The sequence below is a fragment of the Lutra lutra genome, chromosome 14 (assembly GCF_902655055.1).
Source record: "Lutra lutra chromosome 14, mLutLut1.2, whole genome shotgun sequence".
NCBI lineage: Eukaryota > Metazoa > Chordata > Mammalia > Carnivora > Mustelidae > Lutra > Lutra lutra.
In genome coordinates, this window is record NC_062291.1 from 147,181 (window position 1) to 162,749 (window position 15,569).

General features: G+C 38.4%; 2 protein-coding genes across 2 annotated transcripts in view; both read left to right on the forward strand.

Moving 5' to 3' along the window:
* LOC125085032 (BSD domain-containing protein 1-like) overlaps positions 1 to 8,848 on the forward strand; it is a 79,912-nt gene extending 71,064 nt beyond the window's left edge. The window contains 3 exon segments of the mRNA XM_047703133.1: positions 6,552 to 6,983; positions 7,796 to 7,996; positions 7,999 to 8,848. Coding sequence (XP_047559089.1) covers positions 6,552 to 6,983; positions 7,796 to 7,996; positions 7,999 to 8,615 — 1,250 coding nt within the window. The 3' untranslated portion in view covers positions 8,616 to 8,848.
* The window catches only part of LOC125085087 (ATP-sensitive inward rectifier potassium channel 12-like), a 157,431-nt gene that overhangs the window by 101,623 nt on the left and 40,239 nt on the right, over positions 1 to 15,569 (forward strand). The window lies entirely within an intron of this gene.

Sequence of the window (15,569 nt, forward strand, 5' to 3'; positions counted from 1 at the left end):
TTTCCCCCTCTCTCTCTGCCTGCCTCTCTGCCTACTTCTGATCTCTTTCTGTCAAATAAATGAATAGAATCTTTAAAAAAAAAACAACTGGGGGGAGGGGAGTTGGGGGGGTGGGGTTATGGACATTGGGGAGGGTATTGCTATGGTGAGTGCTGTGAAGTGTGTAAACCTGGCGATTCGAAGACCTGTACCCCTGGGGATAAAAATATATGTTTATAAAAAAAATAAAATAAAATAAAAAAACAACTAAATATTATTGTTGTTCATTAGTACCACATGTGTCTCCGTTTTATTTTTATTTATTTATTTTAAATACTTTATTTACTTATTTAGTTTACAGAAAGAGACAGTGAGAGAGGGAGGACAAGCAGAGAGGGAGCACAAGCAGGGGAAGTGGGAGAGGGAGAAGCAGGCTTCCTACTGAGCAGGGAGCCCATCCAGGGCTTAATCCCAAGACCCTAGCATCAGGACCCCAGGAGAAAGCAGATTCTTAAGAATGGAGCCAGCCAGGTGCCCCACTACGTTACCTATTAAATAAGTTTTATTAATCAACACTTTTTTGGTCTGTCTTATGTGTGTTAACACTAACACGTTGTCTTTTAATTTGCTCTTTTGTGATCACTGAGGATGTTATGAATCTTTTCATGTGTTTATTGGCTGATTTTTTTTTCTGTTTGGGATATTTCTGTTCAAGTATTTTCATTGTTTTTAAGTTACCTATCTTTCTTTATTGATTCATAGTCATCATATATATTTTTGTATACACTTACTTCATTGGTATATCGTTATAGCCTTTCATAGTTTTACTCTTGCCATTTGGTGGTCAAGAATTTTTTTTTTTTTTTTTTAGATTTTACTAAGTAGAGTACAACTTGCCAATCTTTCTTATGCTTAATGTTTTGGTGTCTTGTTCCACTAATCTTTGCCACATCCCCGGATCATAAAAATATTTTCCTATTTTACCTTCTAGAAAATTTGTGATGTCATCTTTTGTATTTAGTCTAATCAATCTGGAATTGACTTTTATGCTATTTTGTTCCATGTGGATATTCAACTAATTTAGCACTGCTTTGTAAAAGACTGCCCTTTTTGTTTGTTTTCTCTGGGCATTTCAATAATCTTTTTGTAATAAATCCAATCCCACTAGATTCTCCTCTCACTCTCTTTCTCCCTCACTCTTGCTCTCGCTTTATTCTTCAAATTTCCTCGGTAATTACTAGTCTTTTTCATTTTCATGGAAATATAAGAATTGGCTTATAAATGTATATAGGCATTTCCTAGAAATTAAACTGGGATTGCATTGAATCTCTAAATCATGTTGGGGAAAATTGAAAGTTTACAATACTGATTATCAAATCTATAATAATTTATAATATTTATAATATAATATATTATAATATATTATATTATAATAATATAATATAATTTATAATAACATATTTAACAAATTAACATATTTGACATCTATTTACGTCACGACATTTATTTACATCATAAATTCCCCTTAGTAATATTTTATGGTTTTCTCTGTGGAGACTTTCTGTGTAGAGACTGTATAAAATCTTTTGATAGATTTATTCCTAGTTTTGATGCTCTCACAAACATTATTTTCAATGCTGGTTTGTATTTCACAATATTCCAATGAATTTTTCTTAATTTTTAACTTATATCCTATGACCTTGGTTAATTCACTTACTGATTCTAATACTTTGTACATTCTTTTACATTATCTTTCGATACAAATTTTACTCATTTTATCCAGTTGTTATAACTTTAATATTTCCTCCATAACTTATTATACTGGCTAGGACAGCCACTTCTAGGTTTATAGATTAATTATTCAATTTTAGGTGTTCAATATTACAAAATTTTATTTCTGTCTTGGTAAGCTTATTATGTTTCTCTTAGAAGCAGCACATCATTATGTGTGTATGTGTGTATTGATGCAATCTAACAAATTTAATCTTTTAATTAGAGTATGTAACCCATTTACATTTCATGAACTTTCTGAGCCCCTAAATTTTTGTCTGTTGTCTTGCAATTTTTTTGTTTCATACTTTTTATGTCCCTTTTTAAAAGTACATTTTTCCTTTATATCTTTAAAATGATGATAAATGCTGCCAGCCTCAAAATCTCTGGTCACTTAAAGTACATTCAAAATGAAAAAAAAAAAAGAACACTTACAAAGAATAACCATTTAGCTTTTATAGATCCTTCTTGTAAAACACTAGAGAATTTTCTTAAACAAAAAGAAACAAATTCAGAAGGAAGGAGTGGGACGAAAGTAATCTTAATCAGCACATAAACATATATTAAATGTCAAAAACCTGTAAACTCCAAAAAGATGCGAACTATTTTTAAAAAGATAGCATACGACTTTAGGTAATCATAACTTTCATGGAGATTTATGAGGTCATAGTGGTAGAATTGTTCAGTAGGTACCAGAAGCATGTGAATAACCTTGTAATGAAAGGAAGGAAGACTGAGATTCTAAACAAAAATGTTTTATTAGCAAAAAAATATATATTTTATAATACATAAAAACTAACCCAGTCCTAAGTCCCAGCACCTGGTAGCATGACCTTATTTGGAATTATTGTCACTGTAGATGTAACTAGCTAGAATAGGGTCATATTTGAGTAGGGTGGTCCCCTAATTCAATATGACTTGTGTCCTTGTAAGAAGGGAAACTTTGGATACACAGATATGCACTGAGGGAAAATGCCCTGTGAAGAAACCCAAAGCCATGGAAGTACTTAAATCTGGGAGAGTGGCCTGGAACAGATCCTTCCTTAATGTCTCCTAAAGGAGCATGGCCTATCAACATTGTAACCTCTAGAACTTTGAGACTGTCAATTTCTGTTGTTTAAGCCACTGGGTTTGTGGTATCTTGTTATAGCAGCCCTAGAAAACTAATACAAACCTTGCTAGAAGAAAAGAAACCAACCATAAGCACATGGGGAATTGGGGAAAAAAGTATATATATATCAAACTGTTTAAAACATTGAAAATGACACATATTTCTGAACCCTGTGAAAAGGAAAACAAGCAAACAGACAAACTGAGCCCCAGGATTAACTCAGCTTTTCCCCTGGAGGAGTTCTGGATGTTGGGGGTATGGAGGAGATTCCAAGGAAAAGATGGGAGTCTCACTGCTGTGAGGAAAGAGAGATTGGAATTCAGGAAAGCTGGAGTGATGAAAAGGCCATGGATTCCCGAAAGAAGGAAGTCAAGTAGAAAATAAATTCCTAGAAACAGACACTGCAGTCCTCTTGAGTCCTTCCTAAATATTAAGCAGTTTGTGTCTAAGAAAATGCCCCAGGTTCTAACAAAGAGTAAATGGAACTCAACTAGATGGTTCCCAAGACTAATACAAAGCTAGGAGTCATTTGAGTTCCAATCAACCAGAGTGAAGAGTTCTTTTTCATAAGTCAGAATATTCAATAGAGACCCAGTAAGGATCATGAATTAGTAGTGGGACTAAATTATCACTAAAATAAAGGTAAGTCAACAGATTCCCTAAACAAGTTGAAAACTAATTTTAGAAAGAGTCAGAATTATCTACTAATATCTCACTGCCCATGTGACACCCAATAATAGAAGATAGCATCCTACAAATTAATCAGTTCATCTAAAGGAAGGCAGTAAAAAGGGAAGAAGGAACAGATGGGAAAAATAAAATACAACTAACAAGGTAGTAGACTTAAACATATCAACAATTACCTTAAAAATTAACTATTAATATTCTATTTAAATAAAACACCTAACTATGTCAGTGAAAAATAAACTTTTAACATAAGGTTGCAGATGATAATGTAGATTTTGTTAAAAGAAAAATTATGAAAAGGGCTATATCGTATACATACTAATCATAAAAGGCTGAATTTAATATGTATTGACAATAGACAATATAAAGACAACAAATATAATAGAGAAAGAATATCATTCATAATAATGAAAGGATCAATTTATAAAGACATGGCAATCATACAGGTGTCTGCATCTGATTAGAAACCTTCAAAATACATGAAGCAAAAACATCCTAAAAAGAAGAAATTGACAAATCCACAATTCAGTTAGGAGAATTCAACACTCATCTGTCAATAATTAATAGAACAAGCAGATAGAAAATGGGAAGTATGTAGACCTAAAAATCCATTCAACCTACTTGATCTGTTTGGCACTCGAACACAATGTCCAACAAATGCAGAATACACAAGTCCATAGGAAATACTCATTGAGATAAACCACATTCAAGACCATAAAACAAGTCTCAAAATTTTTTATTTTTTTTTATTTTTTAAAGATTTTATTTATCTTTTTGTCAGAGAGATATCACAAGTAGACAGAGAGGCAGGTAGAGAGAGGGAGGGAAGCAGGCTCCCTGCTGAGCAGAAAGCCCGATGTGGGACTCGATCCCAGGACCCTGAGATCACGACCTGAGCTGAAGGCAGCGGCTTAACCCACTGAGCCACCCAGGTGCCCTCAAAATTAAAAAAAAAAAAAAAGCATAGGGTCACCTGGGTGGCACCGTCAGTGAAGTGCCCAACTCTTGGTTCTGGCTCAGGTCATGATCTCAGGGTCTTGCGATTGAGCCCTGAGTCAAGCTCTGTGCTCAGTGCAGAGTCAACTAGGACTCTCTCTTTCCCCTTCCCTTCCCACCTCCCCCTCTCACGTGTGCTCTTTCTCTATAACAAACAAATCTTTTTAAAAAAAATGGTTGAAAGTATTTTCTTTGACTGAAACAGAAACTAGGAATTGGTAATAGGAAAATATATGGAAAAGTTCTTTAAATGTAAACCATGAGTAAATTTTAAATAAACCATGAGTAACAAAAAAATTATAGGGAAAATTAGAAACTATTTTGAATTGGATATAAAGGAAAGTATGACACTTAAATGTATGATTTGGGAAGGATTATGTCATGGAAATGGTGGAACAGGATGCTCTAAGAAGGATTTCATCACTGAAACAACCATTAAATTGGCAAAAAATTACAAAGTTAGCTTTTTGGCACTCTAGAATCCCATAAAAACTTACAGCAACAAATTCTAGGATTCAAAATCACTATGTAAAAATCAGTTGTGTTTCTATACACTGATGATGAAATATCTGAAAAAGAAATAGGAAAATAAGCCCTATATACAATAGCATTAAAAAGAATAAAGTATTGGGGCACCTGGGTGGCTCAGTGTGTTAAGCCTCTGCCTTCGGCTCAGGTCATGATCTCAGGGTCCTGGGATCGAGTCCCGCATCGGGCTCTCTGCTTGGTGGGGAGCCTGCTTCCTCCTCTCTCTCTCTGCCTGCCTCTCTGCCTACTTGTGATCTCACTCTGTCAAATAAATAAATAAAATCTTTAAAAAAAACAATAAAGTATTTATGAGTAAACTTAACTAGGGAGGCAAAAGGCTTCTATGCTGAAAATTGCAAAACATTGATGAAATGGAAAGATGTTTTGTGTTCATGGATTAAAAGGCTTAATATTCTTGCAATACCCAAAGTGAATCTACATGTTTAACACAATGCCTATCAATACCCCAGTTGCCTTTTTTTTTTTAACAGAAACAGGGGAAAAAAATTCCATTATTTTTATGGAACCATAAAAGGCCAAATCAATCCTGAGAAAAACAAAGCTGAAGGGATCACAGTTTGTAATTTCAAAATGTATTACAAAACTATGGTATACAAAGCACTATATTACTGGTGTAAAGACAAATAGTTTATGTAGCACCGGTTCTTATTTTATTTATTTTCTGGTTTTATTCCTTCTTCTGATTTCTGATTTTATTTATTTGAGTCCTCTCTTTGTTCTCAGTCTCATTGTGTTTCTCAATTTTATCTCAATAGAGAGAAACAACAAAAACAAAGATTACATCTTTGAAAACATCAACAAAATTCACAAACTCGTATCTACACTAGCCAAGAAAAAAGAGAAGACTTAAATTGCTAAAATCAAAATGAAAGTTATGACATTACTATAGACCTTACAGAAATAAAGGTATATAGAAGAATACTATGAACAATTAGATGACCCAGATGAAATGAATAATTTTCTAGAAACACACAAATTACCTAAACTGACACAGGATAAAATAGTAAATCTGAACATAAATATAACACAGAAAGAGATAAATCAGTGATAAAACAATCTCCAAACAGAAGAAAAATGAGGACCAGCTTCAAAGGTGAATTGAAAGATTCAATATTTTTTAGATGTCAATTTTATTCACAATTTGTCTATAGACTCAAAGCAATTTTAATCAAATTCCAACAGGAATTTTTTTTGGAGAGTTATGAGATGACTCAGAAATTTATATGAAAATTAGTTTTTGACCAGTTTTATTGAGATATAATTAATACATAACATTGTGTAAGTATAAGATGTTGATTTGATACACAAAGTGTTACAAAGTGATTACCACCACAGACCTCCTTGAAATGATGTGATTAGTGTTTATTTTTTTTTCTCTCTTTCCTTTTTGTGGTGAAAACATTGAAGCTCTACTCTTCTCAACTTTCAAGGATATAAGACGTTGGGTGATGTCATGCAGGCAAGAAGGCGGAAGGGGAGGACGTGGGCTGGTGGCGGAGCTGGCTGCAACAGACCTACTGGGCAGTCAAGGAGAAGTCCTCCAAAGCCTTGCAGTTCATGAAGCGAGACCTGACAGAGTTCACCCAGGTGGTGCAGCATGACACAGCCTGCACCATTGCGGCCACAGTTAGCGTGGTCAAGGAGAAGCTAGCTACTGAAGGCTCCTCAGGGGCAACAGCAAGAAGGAAGAAGAGTTTGTCTGACTTCCTAGGGGTGATCTCCAACACCTTTGCTCCCTCACTGGACAAAACTATAGACTGCAATTTCATCACCCTGATGGGCACGCCGTCTGGCACAGCTGAGCCCTATGATGGCACGGAGGCGCACCTCTATAGCCTGCAGTCAGATCCAGCAGCCTACTGCAATGAACCAGATGGGCCCCCGAATTGTTTGATGTGTGGGAGGCTACAGTAAGGCTTGAGATGAGAACCAAACCAGGCCCTGACTTGTGCTTCCTTTAAAGGCTGAATAGCTGAACAAAAAGCTTAGGTCAATAAAGACAAGTAGCACTGAGAAAGGGTCTGTGCTATGTGTTGCGCGCTTGCCTACGTGACTACCCACACATTTGCTAGTCAGATAGAGATGATTTGGCGGGGGTCAGAAATTCTTGGCTGGTGGCACCTGGGTGGCTCAGTGGATTAAGCCGCTGCCCTCGGCTCAGGTCATGATCTCAGGGTCCTGGGATCGAGTCCTGCATCGGGCTCTCTGCCAGCAGGGTGCCTGCTTCCCTCTCTCTCTCTCTCTGCCTGCCTCTCCGTCTACTTGTGATCTCTCTCTGTCAAATAAATAAATAAAATCTTAAAAAAAAAAAGAAATTCTTGGCTGGTCCTTGCTGTCCTTGCACGGGCTATAGACTACACCACTGTAAGACTGTGCTGTGCTTACATAAACTATGTCTTGAGTGGCCTTGAAGTCAGTACATCTGGCGTGAGAGGGTCTGCTATTGGTGCTTGGGAAATAGATAATGGGAAAGCTTGAAGGATTTTCTATGCATGTTGCAAACTCTTTAGTAATCAGCTAAAATAGATACTTTCTTATGATTGTTTCTGTTAGCTATATAATGCCTTGCTGCCTTGAATAAAATTGGCACTATTGGACATCCTCCTTGGTGCTCCTCCTGCCCTCATCTCTTTCTCTCTTAATTTCTTTTCAGCATCCTCTTACCCTCTCGAACCTGGCCAATTTGTTGTGCCAGCCGCGACATTGATGCCTGGCTTTCCCAGTTCTGCCTGAAGGAGAAGGGGGAGATGTCAGAGCTCCTTGTCCCAGCAGCTGTTTCCCATTCAGAATTCTGGCATTGGTATTTCTATAAAGTCCGTCAACTAGAGCAGGAGCAGGCCCGGAGGGATGCCCTGAAGCAAAGGGCAGAACAGAGCATGTCTGAAGAGCCTGGCTGGGAGGAGGAAGAGAGGAGCTTGTGAGCATTTCAGCCACATCTCCAAAAGAGGCAAAGATTCCTGTGGCCAAAACTTCCACATCCCCTGAAGGAGAACCTGGCCCCCTGAGTCCCTGTGAGAATCCTGTGACTCCAGCCGAGCCTCCTACAGAGGTAACCCCGTCAGAGAGCAGCGAGAGTGTCTCCCTGGTAACACAGTTCGACAAACCTGCCACTGCAGCCGAGGCACCAGGGTTGCCCAAGAACCTGTCCCAAAAGCTTCTGGAGACATCTTTGGAGGACCAGGGTCAGACGGTGGATGTGGGTGAGACTGGGCCCCCACCCCCCGCTCCGTTGAAGCCCCACATCCCTGCTAGATGCCTCAGGGGCCCAGAGCCCAGGCCTCCAGGCAGAGTAGAGACTCTGAGGGAGGAGGAGCTCACAGACTTATGGGTTTTTGAGCTGAACTCCATCAGTGGGACGTCTACACCCTCTAACAATGGAAAGAAAGGCTGAAGCACAGACATCAGCGAGGACTGGGAAAAGGACTTTGACTTGGACATAGCCAACGAAGAAGTGCAGATGGCACTCTCCAAAGTGGATGCCTCTGGGGAGGTGGAAGATGTAGAGTGGGAGGACTGGGAATGAGGGGAGCTGAGCGTGAAGCTCCCCCACCCACAGAACCTCCCAGTCCCTTTCTCATCTTATTCCAGCCCTGGAAGACACTGACTGAGAATGTCTCCCCAGTGGCCTCTGTCAACCAGAACTCTGGGCACAGATTCTGGGTGGCTCCTTGCTGGTCCTTTGGGCCTCTGCTCACATCTGGGAAGGGGCTCACTAAATCCAAACCAGGAACTCTGACTTGTGCCAACCATAGGATGACTCAAAGGGGAGGAGACTTACCCCCCTCACCAGAAGAGCCTACATTTCTCTGCTGAACACCCACTGCTCTTAGGGACTCTTGCTGGGAAGTCCCAATGGATAATTCTAGCCCTTCTACCTGTGTAGATGGAAGCTAAGCACCAGTCTCCTGGAGGAAGTGGATATAACACTCTGTCCACCCATAAGCAGGCAAGGAAGGCCATCCCACTGTCCTTGGCTAGACCGGGATGGCCAGCACATTCTCCTTCCTAGCCGAGTGAGTAAGAGGCATTCCTCTCTGGGAAACTTGCCTCTTTTGGGAAATCTCCCCCTCCCATGCATTTTCCATTCCCAGAAAAGTTCCTCATGGTTCCAAATCTAGAGACCAAACCCTGAGTTCCCACCTCCTTCCTCTTGTCTGGCCCAGGCTGGTTTGTCCCCATGCCTCTCCCAGGGCTTCTTCATGTTGGATTCACCCAAGTCCTTAGCCCAGCTGTGCCACCAGTAGGAGTCTGCTCTTGCATTTCTTCCCCTCCCCGAGAAGGAAAGGGGTTACTTCAGGCCCTTCTGTGCATTGCCTGGAGGGATACCTTGTCCAACCAGCTACCAACCTCCACCCACCTGTAGCTTAGGACACAAGCCAGCTACCAGCAGTACAGAGCAGCGATCAAAGACAAGTACTTCCGACTCTGGTAAGCCCAGCTTCTCCCCCTCAATATCAAATAATATTGATATATTAATATTGATAATAATATGATGTATATTATCACTTATACAACATATATTGTGACATATATTGATAAATTATCACCCATATTTCTATATTCTCCATTCATCCATTGATGGCCACTTATGTTTGTACATATCTTGGCTATTGTGAACATGGGAGTGTAGGTAACTATTCACAATCCTGTTTTCATTTTCACTGGGTATACATCTGGAAGTGGGATTGTGGATCATAAGGTAGTTCTACTTTATTTTCTTGAGGAACCTTCTGCTTCTTGAAGGGATATGCTGGGGGTGAACTTCTTGAGACTCTCATCATGCTTCTGCAAAAGCTCTTCTTCCTGAAGACTGACCCAGTCTTTGTGGCTCTCAACCTCCACTCTGGTAAAGCTGTTCCTCTCTTGGGGGAATGAGGGGCTGCAGGAATTCCTGGAGACCCTGGTGCTTCATGATGCTGCTTGGTGATTCTTGTACAGTCTGGTGTATTCACCAGTGATTTAAAGGGATTGTGGTCGGGTGTGCTAAGAGAGTGGTGGTCACTTCCACTTCAGACCTTCAGTGAGGGGGTGGGATGGAAAGAATGTTGAATCTTTTTTTTTTTTTTTGATGGGATGGGGTTTTTCTCTTTGTAATTATTTCTTTAGTTTAATTAAGCTTTTGGTTGTTCATGCAATATTATATATTTTAAATTATACAAAAAGAATATAACATATTATTATTAAATATAATCACCATGCTGTACATTAGGTCCCCAGAACTTATTTGTCTTACAACTGGACGTTTATACCCTTCCACAGACACCTCCCAGTTTCTTTCATATCTAGCCCCTGGTAACTACATTCCACTCTCTGTTTCTATGAATTCAGCTTTTTGTAAATTCCGCATATAAGGAGTATCATATAGTAATTGTCTTTCTCTGCCTGACTTATTTCACTTAGCATAGTATCCTCAAGGTCCATCCATGTTGTTGCAAATGGCAACTGGCATTTTTTTCATGGCTGAATAATATTGACATATTAATATTGATAATAATATGATGTATATTATCACTTATACAACATATATTGTGACATATATTGATAAATTATCACCCATATTTCTATATTCTCCATTCATCCATTGATGGCCACTTATGTTTGTACATATCTTGGCTATTGTGAACATGGGAGTGTAGGTAACTATTCACAATCTTGTTTTCATTTTCACTGGGTATACATCTGGAAGTGGGATTGTGGATCATAAGGTAGTTCTACTTTATTTTCTTGAGGAACCTACTGCTTTTCATAGTGGCTGTACCAGTTTATCTTCCTACTAAAAACATACAGGTTTTTCTTCACATTTTCACCAACTCTTATAATAATAATTTTGTAATGATGGTCATTCTAACAGGTATGAGGTGATATTGCATTGTGGTTTTGTTTTGCATTTCCATGATGATTAATGATATTGATTACCTTCTTGTGTAATTTGTGTACTTGTTGACAAAAACTTACCTCCTCCCCCTCCTCCTCCTTCTTGTCCTGCTCCTTCCTCCTCCTTCTCCTCATCCTCCTTTTTTAAAAGATCATATTTATTTATTTATTTATTTAATTATTTGTTTAGAGAGTGTGTGTGTGTGTGTGTGTGTGTGTGTGTGTGTGTGAGTGGATTGGGGGAGGGCATAGGGAGAGGGAGAGAGAGAATACCGAGCAGACGCCACACTGTGCATGGAGCCTGGTGCAGGACTTGATCCCATGATCCTGAGATGGTGACTCCAGCCAAAATCAAGAGTCAAACACTCAATCAACTGAACCACCCAGACGACCCCCCATTTTCTTCTAAGAGGGTCATGGTTTCACATTTTATGTCTTTAATCTATTTTATGTCAATCTTTGTGCATGTTGTACAGTTTGGTTCTGCACATGGTTATCCAGTTTTCACCCCATTTATAAGAAGAGATTGTCCTTTCCCCATTCAGTATTCTTGGCACCCCTTGTCAAATGTTAATTGACCATATATGTGAGAGATTATTTCAGGACTTTCTTTTCTGTTCCATTAGTCTATGTGTTTATGCCAGTATGGTACTGTTTTGATAACTATAGCTTTGCAGTATAGTTTGACATAAGAAAGTATAGTATATACTGTGTGTATATATATATATATATATATATATATATATATATATATATATATACATATATTATATATATATATATATAATAGTTTGACATACCTCCAGCTTTGTTCTTGCTCAGTATTTCTTTAGCTACTTATGGTCTTTTGTGTTTCCATAAAATTTTAGGATTTTTTTTCTGTATCTGTAAAAAATGCAATTGGACTTTTTATAGAGATTGCATCACATCTGTAGACTGTTTTCAGTAGTGTGGACATTTTAACAATGTTGGTTCTTCCAATCCACGAACATGGAATTACTTTCCATTTGTGTCTTCTTTAATTTCTTTCATCAAAGTTGTGTAGTTTTCTGTGTATAGATCTTTGATCTCCTTCATTAAATTCATATGGAAATTTAAAACAATTTGAAAAAGGAAATTGTTCCAGAACAAATCATCTGACTTTGTGATATATTATAAGCCTATACTATACTAAACAAGTGTAACATTTGCAAAGTCAGACATATAGGTCAGGGGCAGAGGTTACAGAGTCTAGATGTGGATTTGTGTATATTTTGCAAACTGACTTTTGCAAAAGGAAGCAAGGCAATTCAAAGAGAAAAGATTGTTTTTTCTGCAAATTGAATTGAAGTAACTAACTTTTCATAAGGAGCAAAATGAGCCTCAACCTTTACCTTACATCACACACACACACACACACACAGACATGCACACACATACCCCCATGGGAACCATGAGTTGGACGCTCAGTTAGGCAAAAATTTTCTGGAGGGATATAAAGAGTATATAAATAAAGGGAAAATGATAATACGTAATTGTATTAACAAGACATAATTAAGAATATCCTTCAAGATTTGCCATTAGGAATATGAAAAGGCAAGTCCCAAATGAGCCAAAAAATTGTATATAGATGATATAGAAACAGAGATCTCCCAGAATGTTTTCCCAGTATATATAAAGAACTCTACAATCTCAAAAATAAGACATACAATCCAGCCTTTAAAATGGGTGAACTATTTGAACAGGTACTTTACATAAAATAATATGTAAGTGGCCACTAAGCCCAAGATGCTCAACATCATTAGTCATCAGGGGAACACAAAGTTACAGTACACATACACTTCAGTTTTTAATTTGGGTTATTAGAATTTGAAAGACTGACAATAACAAGGATTGTCATGCATGTGGACTGAAATGATCATGTATTGCTGGTGGGAATGTAAAATGGCACATCCACGGTGAGAACATTTTGGCAGTGTCTCTTAAATTTTAGTCTATGTTTGGGTAAGGATTGCCTGCAAAGGTGAAGTAGGAAATATTTTGGGTTTATGGAGATGTTTGATATGCTTGTGGTGGTGGTCGAATAGCTATTTACATTAGTCAAAACTCAAATAGGTGTTGTCTTCCTAAAGCAATTTTTGGGGTAATTTTACCTACATTTGTCATTGGTAATAATTATCTATTATATACATTTTCTGTGCATTTGAGGTTTTTTTTATGGTAGGAATACTTTCTCCTCCTTCTTTTTTTAAAAATCATTTTTAAAAATTTATTTTCAGCATAACAGTATTCATTGTTTTTGTACCACACTCAGTGCTCCATTCAATCGGTGCCCTCTCTAATACCCATCACCTGGTTTGCCCAAGCTCTCACCCCCCCACCTCTTCAAACCCTTCAGATTGTTTTTCAGAGTCCATAGTCTCTCATGGTTCACCTCCCTTTCCAATTTCCTTCAACTCCCTTCTCCTAACTCCCCATGTCCTCCATGCTATTTGTTATGCTCCACAAATAAGTGAAACCATATGATAATTGACTCTCTCTGCTTGACTTATTTCATTCAGCATAATCTCTTCCAGTCCCGTCCATGTTGCTACAAAAGTTGGGTATTCATGCTTTCTGATGGAGGCATAATACTCCATAGTGTATATGGACCACATCTTCCTTATCCATTCGTCTGTTGAAGGGCATCTTGGTTCTTTCCACAGTTTTGCAACTGCAGCCATTGCTGCTATAAACATTGGGGTACAGATGGCTCTTCTTTTCACTACATCTGTATCTTTGGGGTCAATACCCAGTAGTGCAATTGCGGGGTCATAGGGAAGTTCTATTTTTAATTTATTGAGGAATCTCCACACTGTTCTCCAAAGAGGCTGCACCAACTTGCATTCCCACCAACAGTGTAAGAGGGTTCCCCTTTCTCCACATCCCCTCCAGCACATGTTGTTTCCTGTCTTGCTAATTTTGGCCATTCTAACTGGTGTAAGGTGATATCTCAATGTGGTTTTAATTTGAATCTCCCTGATGGCTAGTGATGATGAACATTTTTTCATGTGTCTGATAGCCATTTGTATGTCTTCATTGGAGAAGTGTCTGTTCATATCTTCTGCCCATTTTTTGATATGATTATCTGTTTAGTGTGTGTTTAGTTTGAGGAGTTCTTTATAGATCCTGGATATCAATCTTTTGTCTGTACTGTCATTTGCAAATATCTTCTTCTCCCATTCTGTGGGTTGCCTCTTTGTTTTTTTTTTTTTAAGATTTTTATTTATTTATTTGACAGAGAGAAATCACAAGTAAGCAGAGAGGCAGGTAGAGAGAGGAGGAAGCAGGCTCCCTGCTGAGCAGAAAGCCCGATGTGGGGCTCGAACCCAGGACCTGGGATCATGACCTGAGCCGAAGGCAGCGGCTTAACCCACTGAGCCACCCAGGCGCCCCGCCTCCTTGTTTTGTTGACTGTTTCCTTTGCTGTGCAGAAGCTTTTGATTTTGATGAAGTCCCAAAAGTTTATTTTGGCTTTTGTTTCCTTTGCCTTTGGAGACATATCTTGAAAGAAGTTGCTGTGGCTGATATCGAAGAGATTACTACCTATGTTCTCCTCTAGGATTCTGATGGATTCCTGTCTCACGTTGAGGTTTATCTTTGTGTACGGTGTGAGAGAATGGTCGAGTTTCATTCTTCTACATATAGCTGCCCAGTTTTCCCAACACCATTTATTGAAGAGACTGTCTTTTTTCTACTGTATATTTTTTCCTGTTTTGTCGAAGATTAACTGACCATAGAGTAGAGGGTCCATATCTGGGCTCTCTCCTCTGTTCCACTGGTCTATGTGTCTGTTTTTATGCCAGTACCATGCTGTCTTGGTGATCACAGCTTTGTAGTAAAGCTTGAAATCAGGTAATGTCATGCCCCCAGTTTTACTTTTGTTTTTCAACATTTCCTTAGCGATTCGGAGTCTCTTCTGGTTCCATATGAATTTTTGGATTATTTGCTCCAGCTCTTTGAAGAATACCGGTGGAATTTTGATCGGAATGGCATTAAAAGTATAGATTGCTCTAGGCACTATAGACATCTTAACAATGTTTATTCTTCTGATCCAAGAGCACGGAATGGTCTTCCATCTTTTTGTGTCTTTCTCAATTTCTTTCATGAGTGTTCTTTAGTTCCTCAAGTACAGATCCTTTACCTCTTTGGTTAGGTTTAATTCCAGATATCTTATGGTTCTTGGTGCTATAGTAAATGGAATCGATTCTCTAATTTCCCCTTCTGTATTTTCATTGTTAGTGTATAAGAAAGCCACTGATTTGTGTACATTGACTTTGTATCCTGCCACGTTACTGAATTGCTGTATGAGTTCTAGTAGTTTGGGGGTGGAGTCTTGGGTTTTCCATATAAAGAATCATGTCATCTGTGAAGAGAGAGAGTTTGACTTCCTCATTGCCAATTTGGATACCTTTTATTTCTCTTTGTTGTCTGATTGCTGTTGCTAGCACTTCTAATACTATGTTGAACAAGAGTGGTGAGAGTGGGCATCCTTGTCGTGTTCCTGATCTCAATAGGAAGGCTGCAAGCTTTTTCCCATTGAGGATGATATTTGCTGTGGTTCTTTCATAGATAGATTTTATGA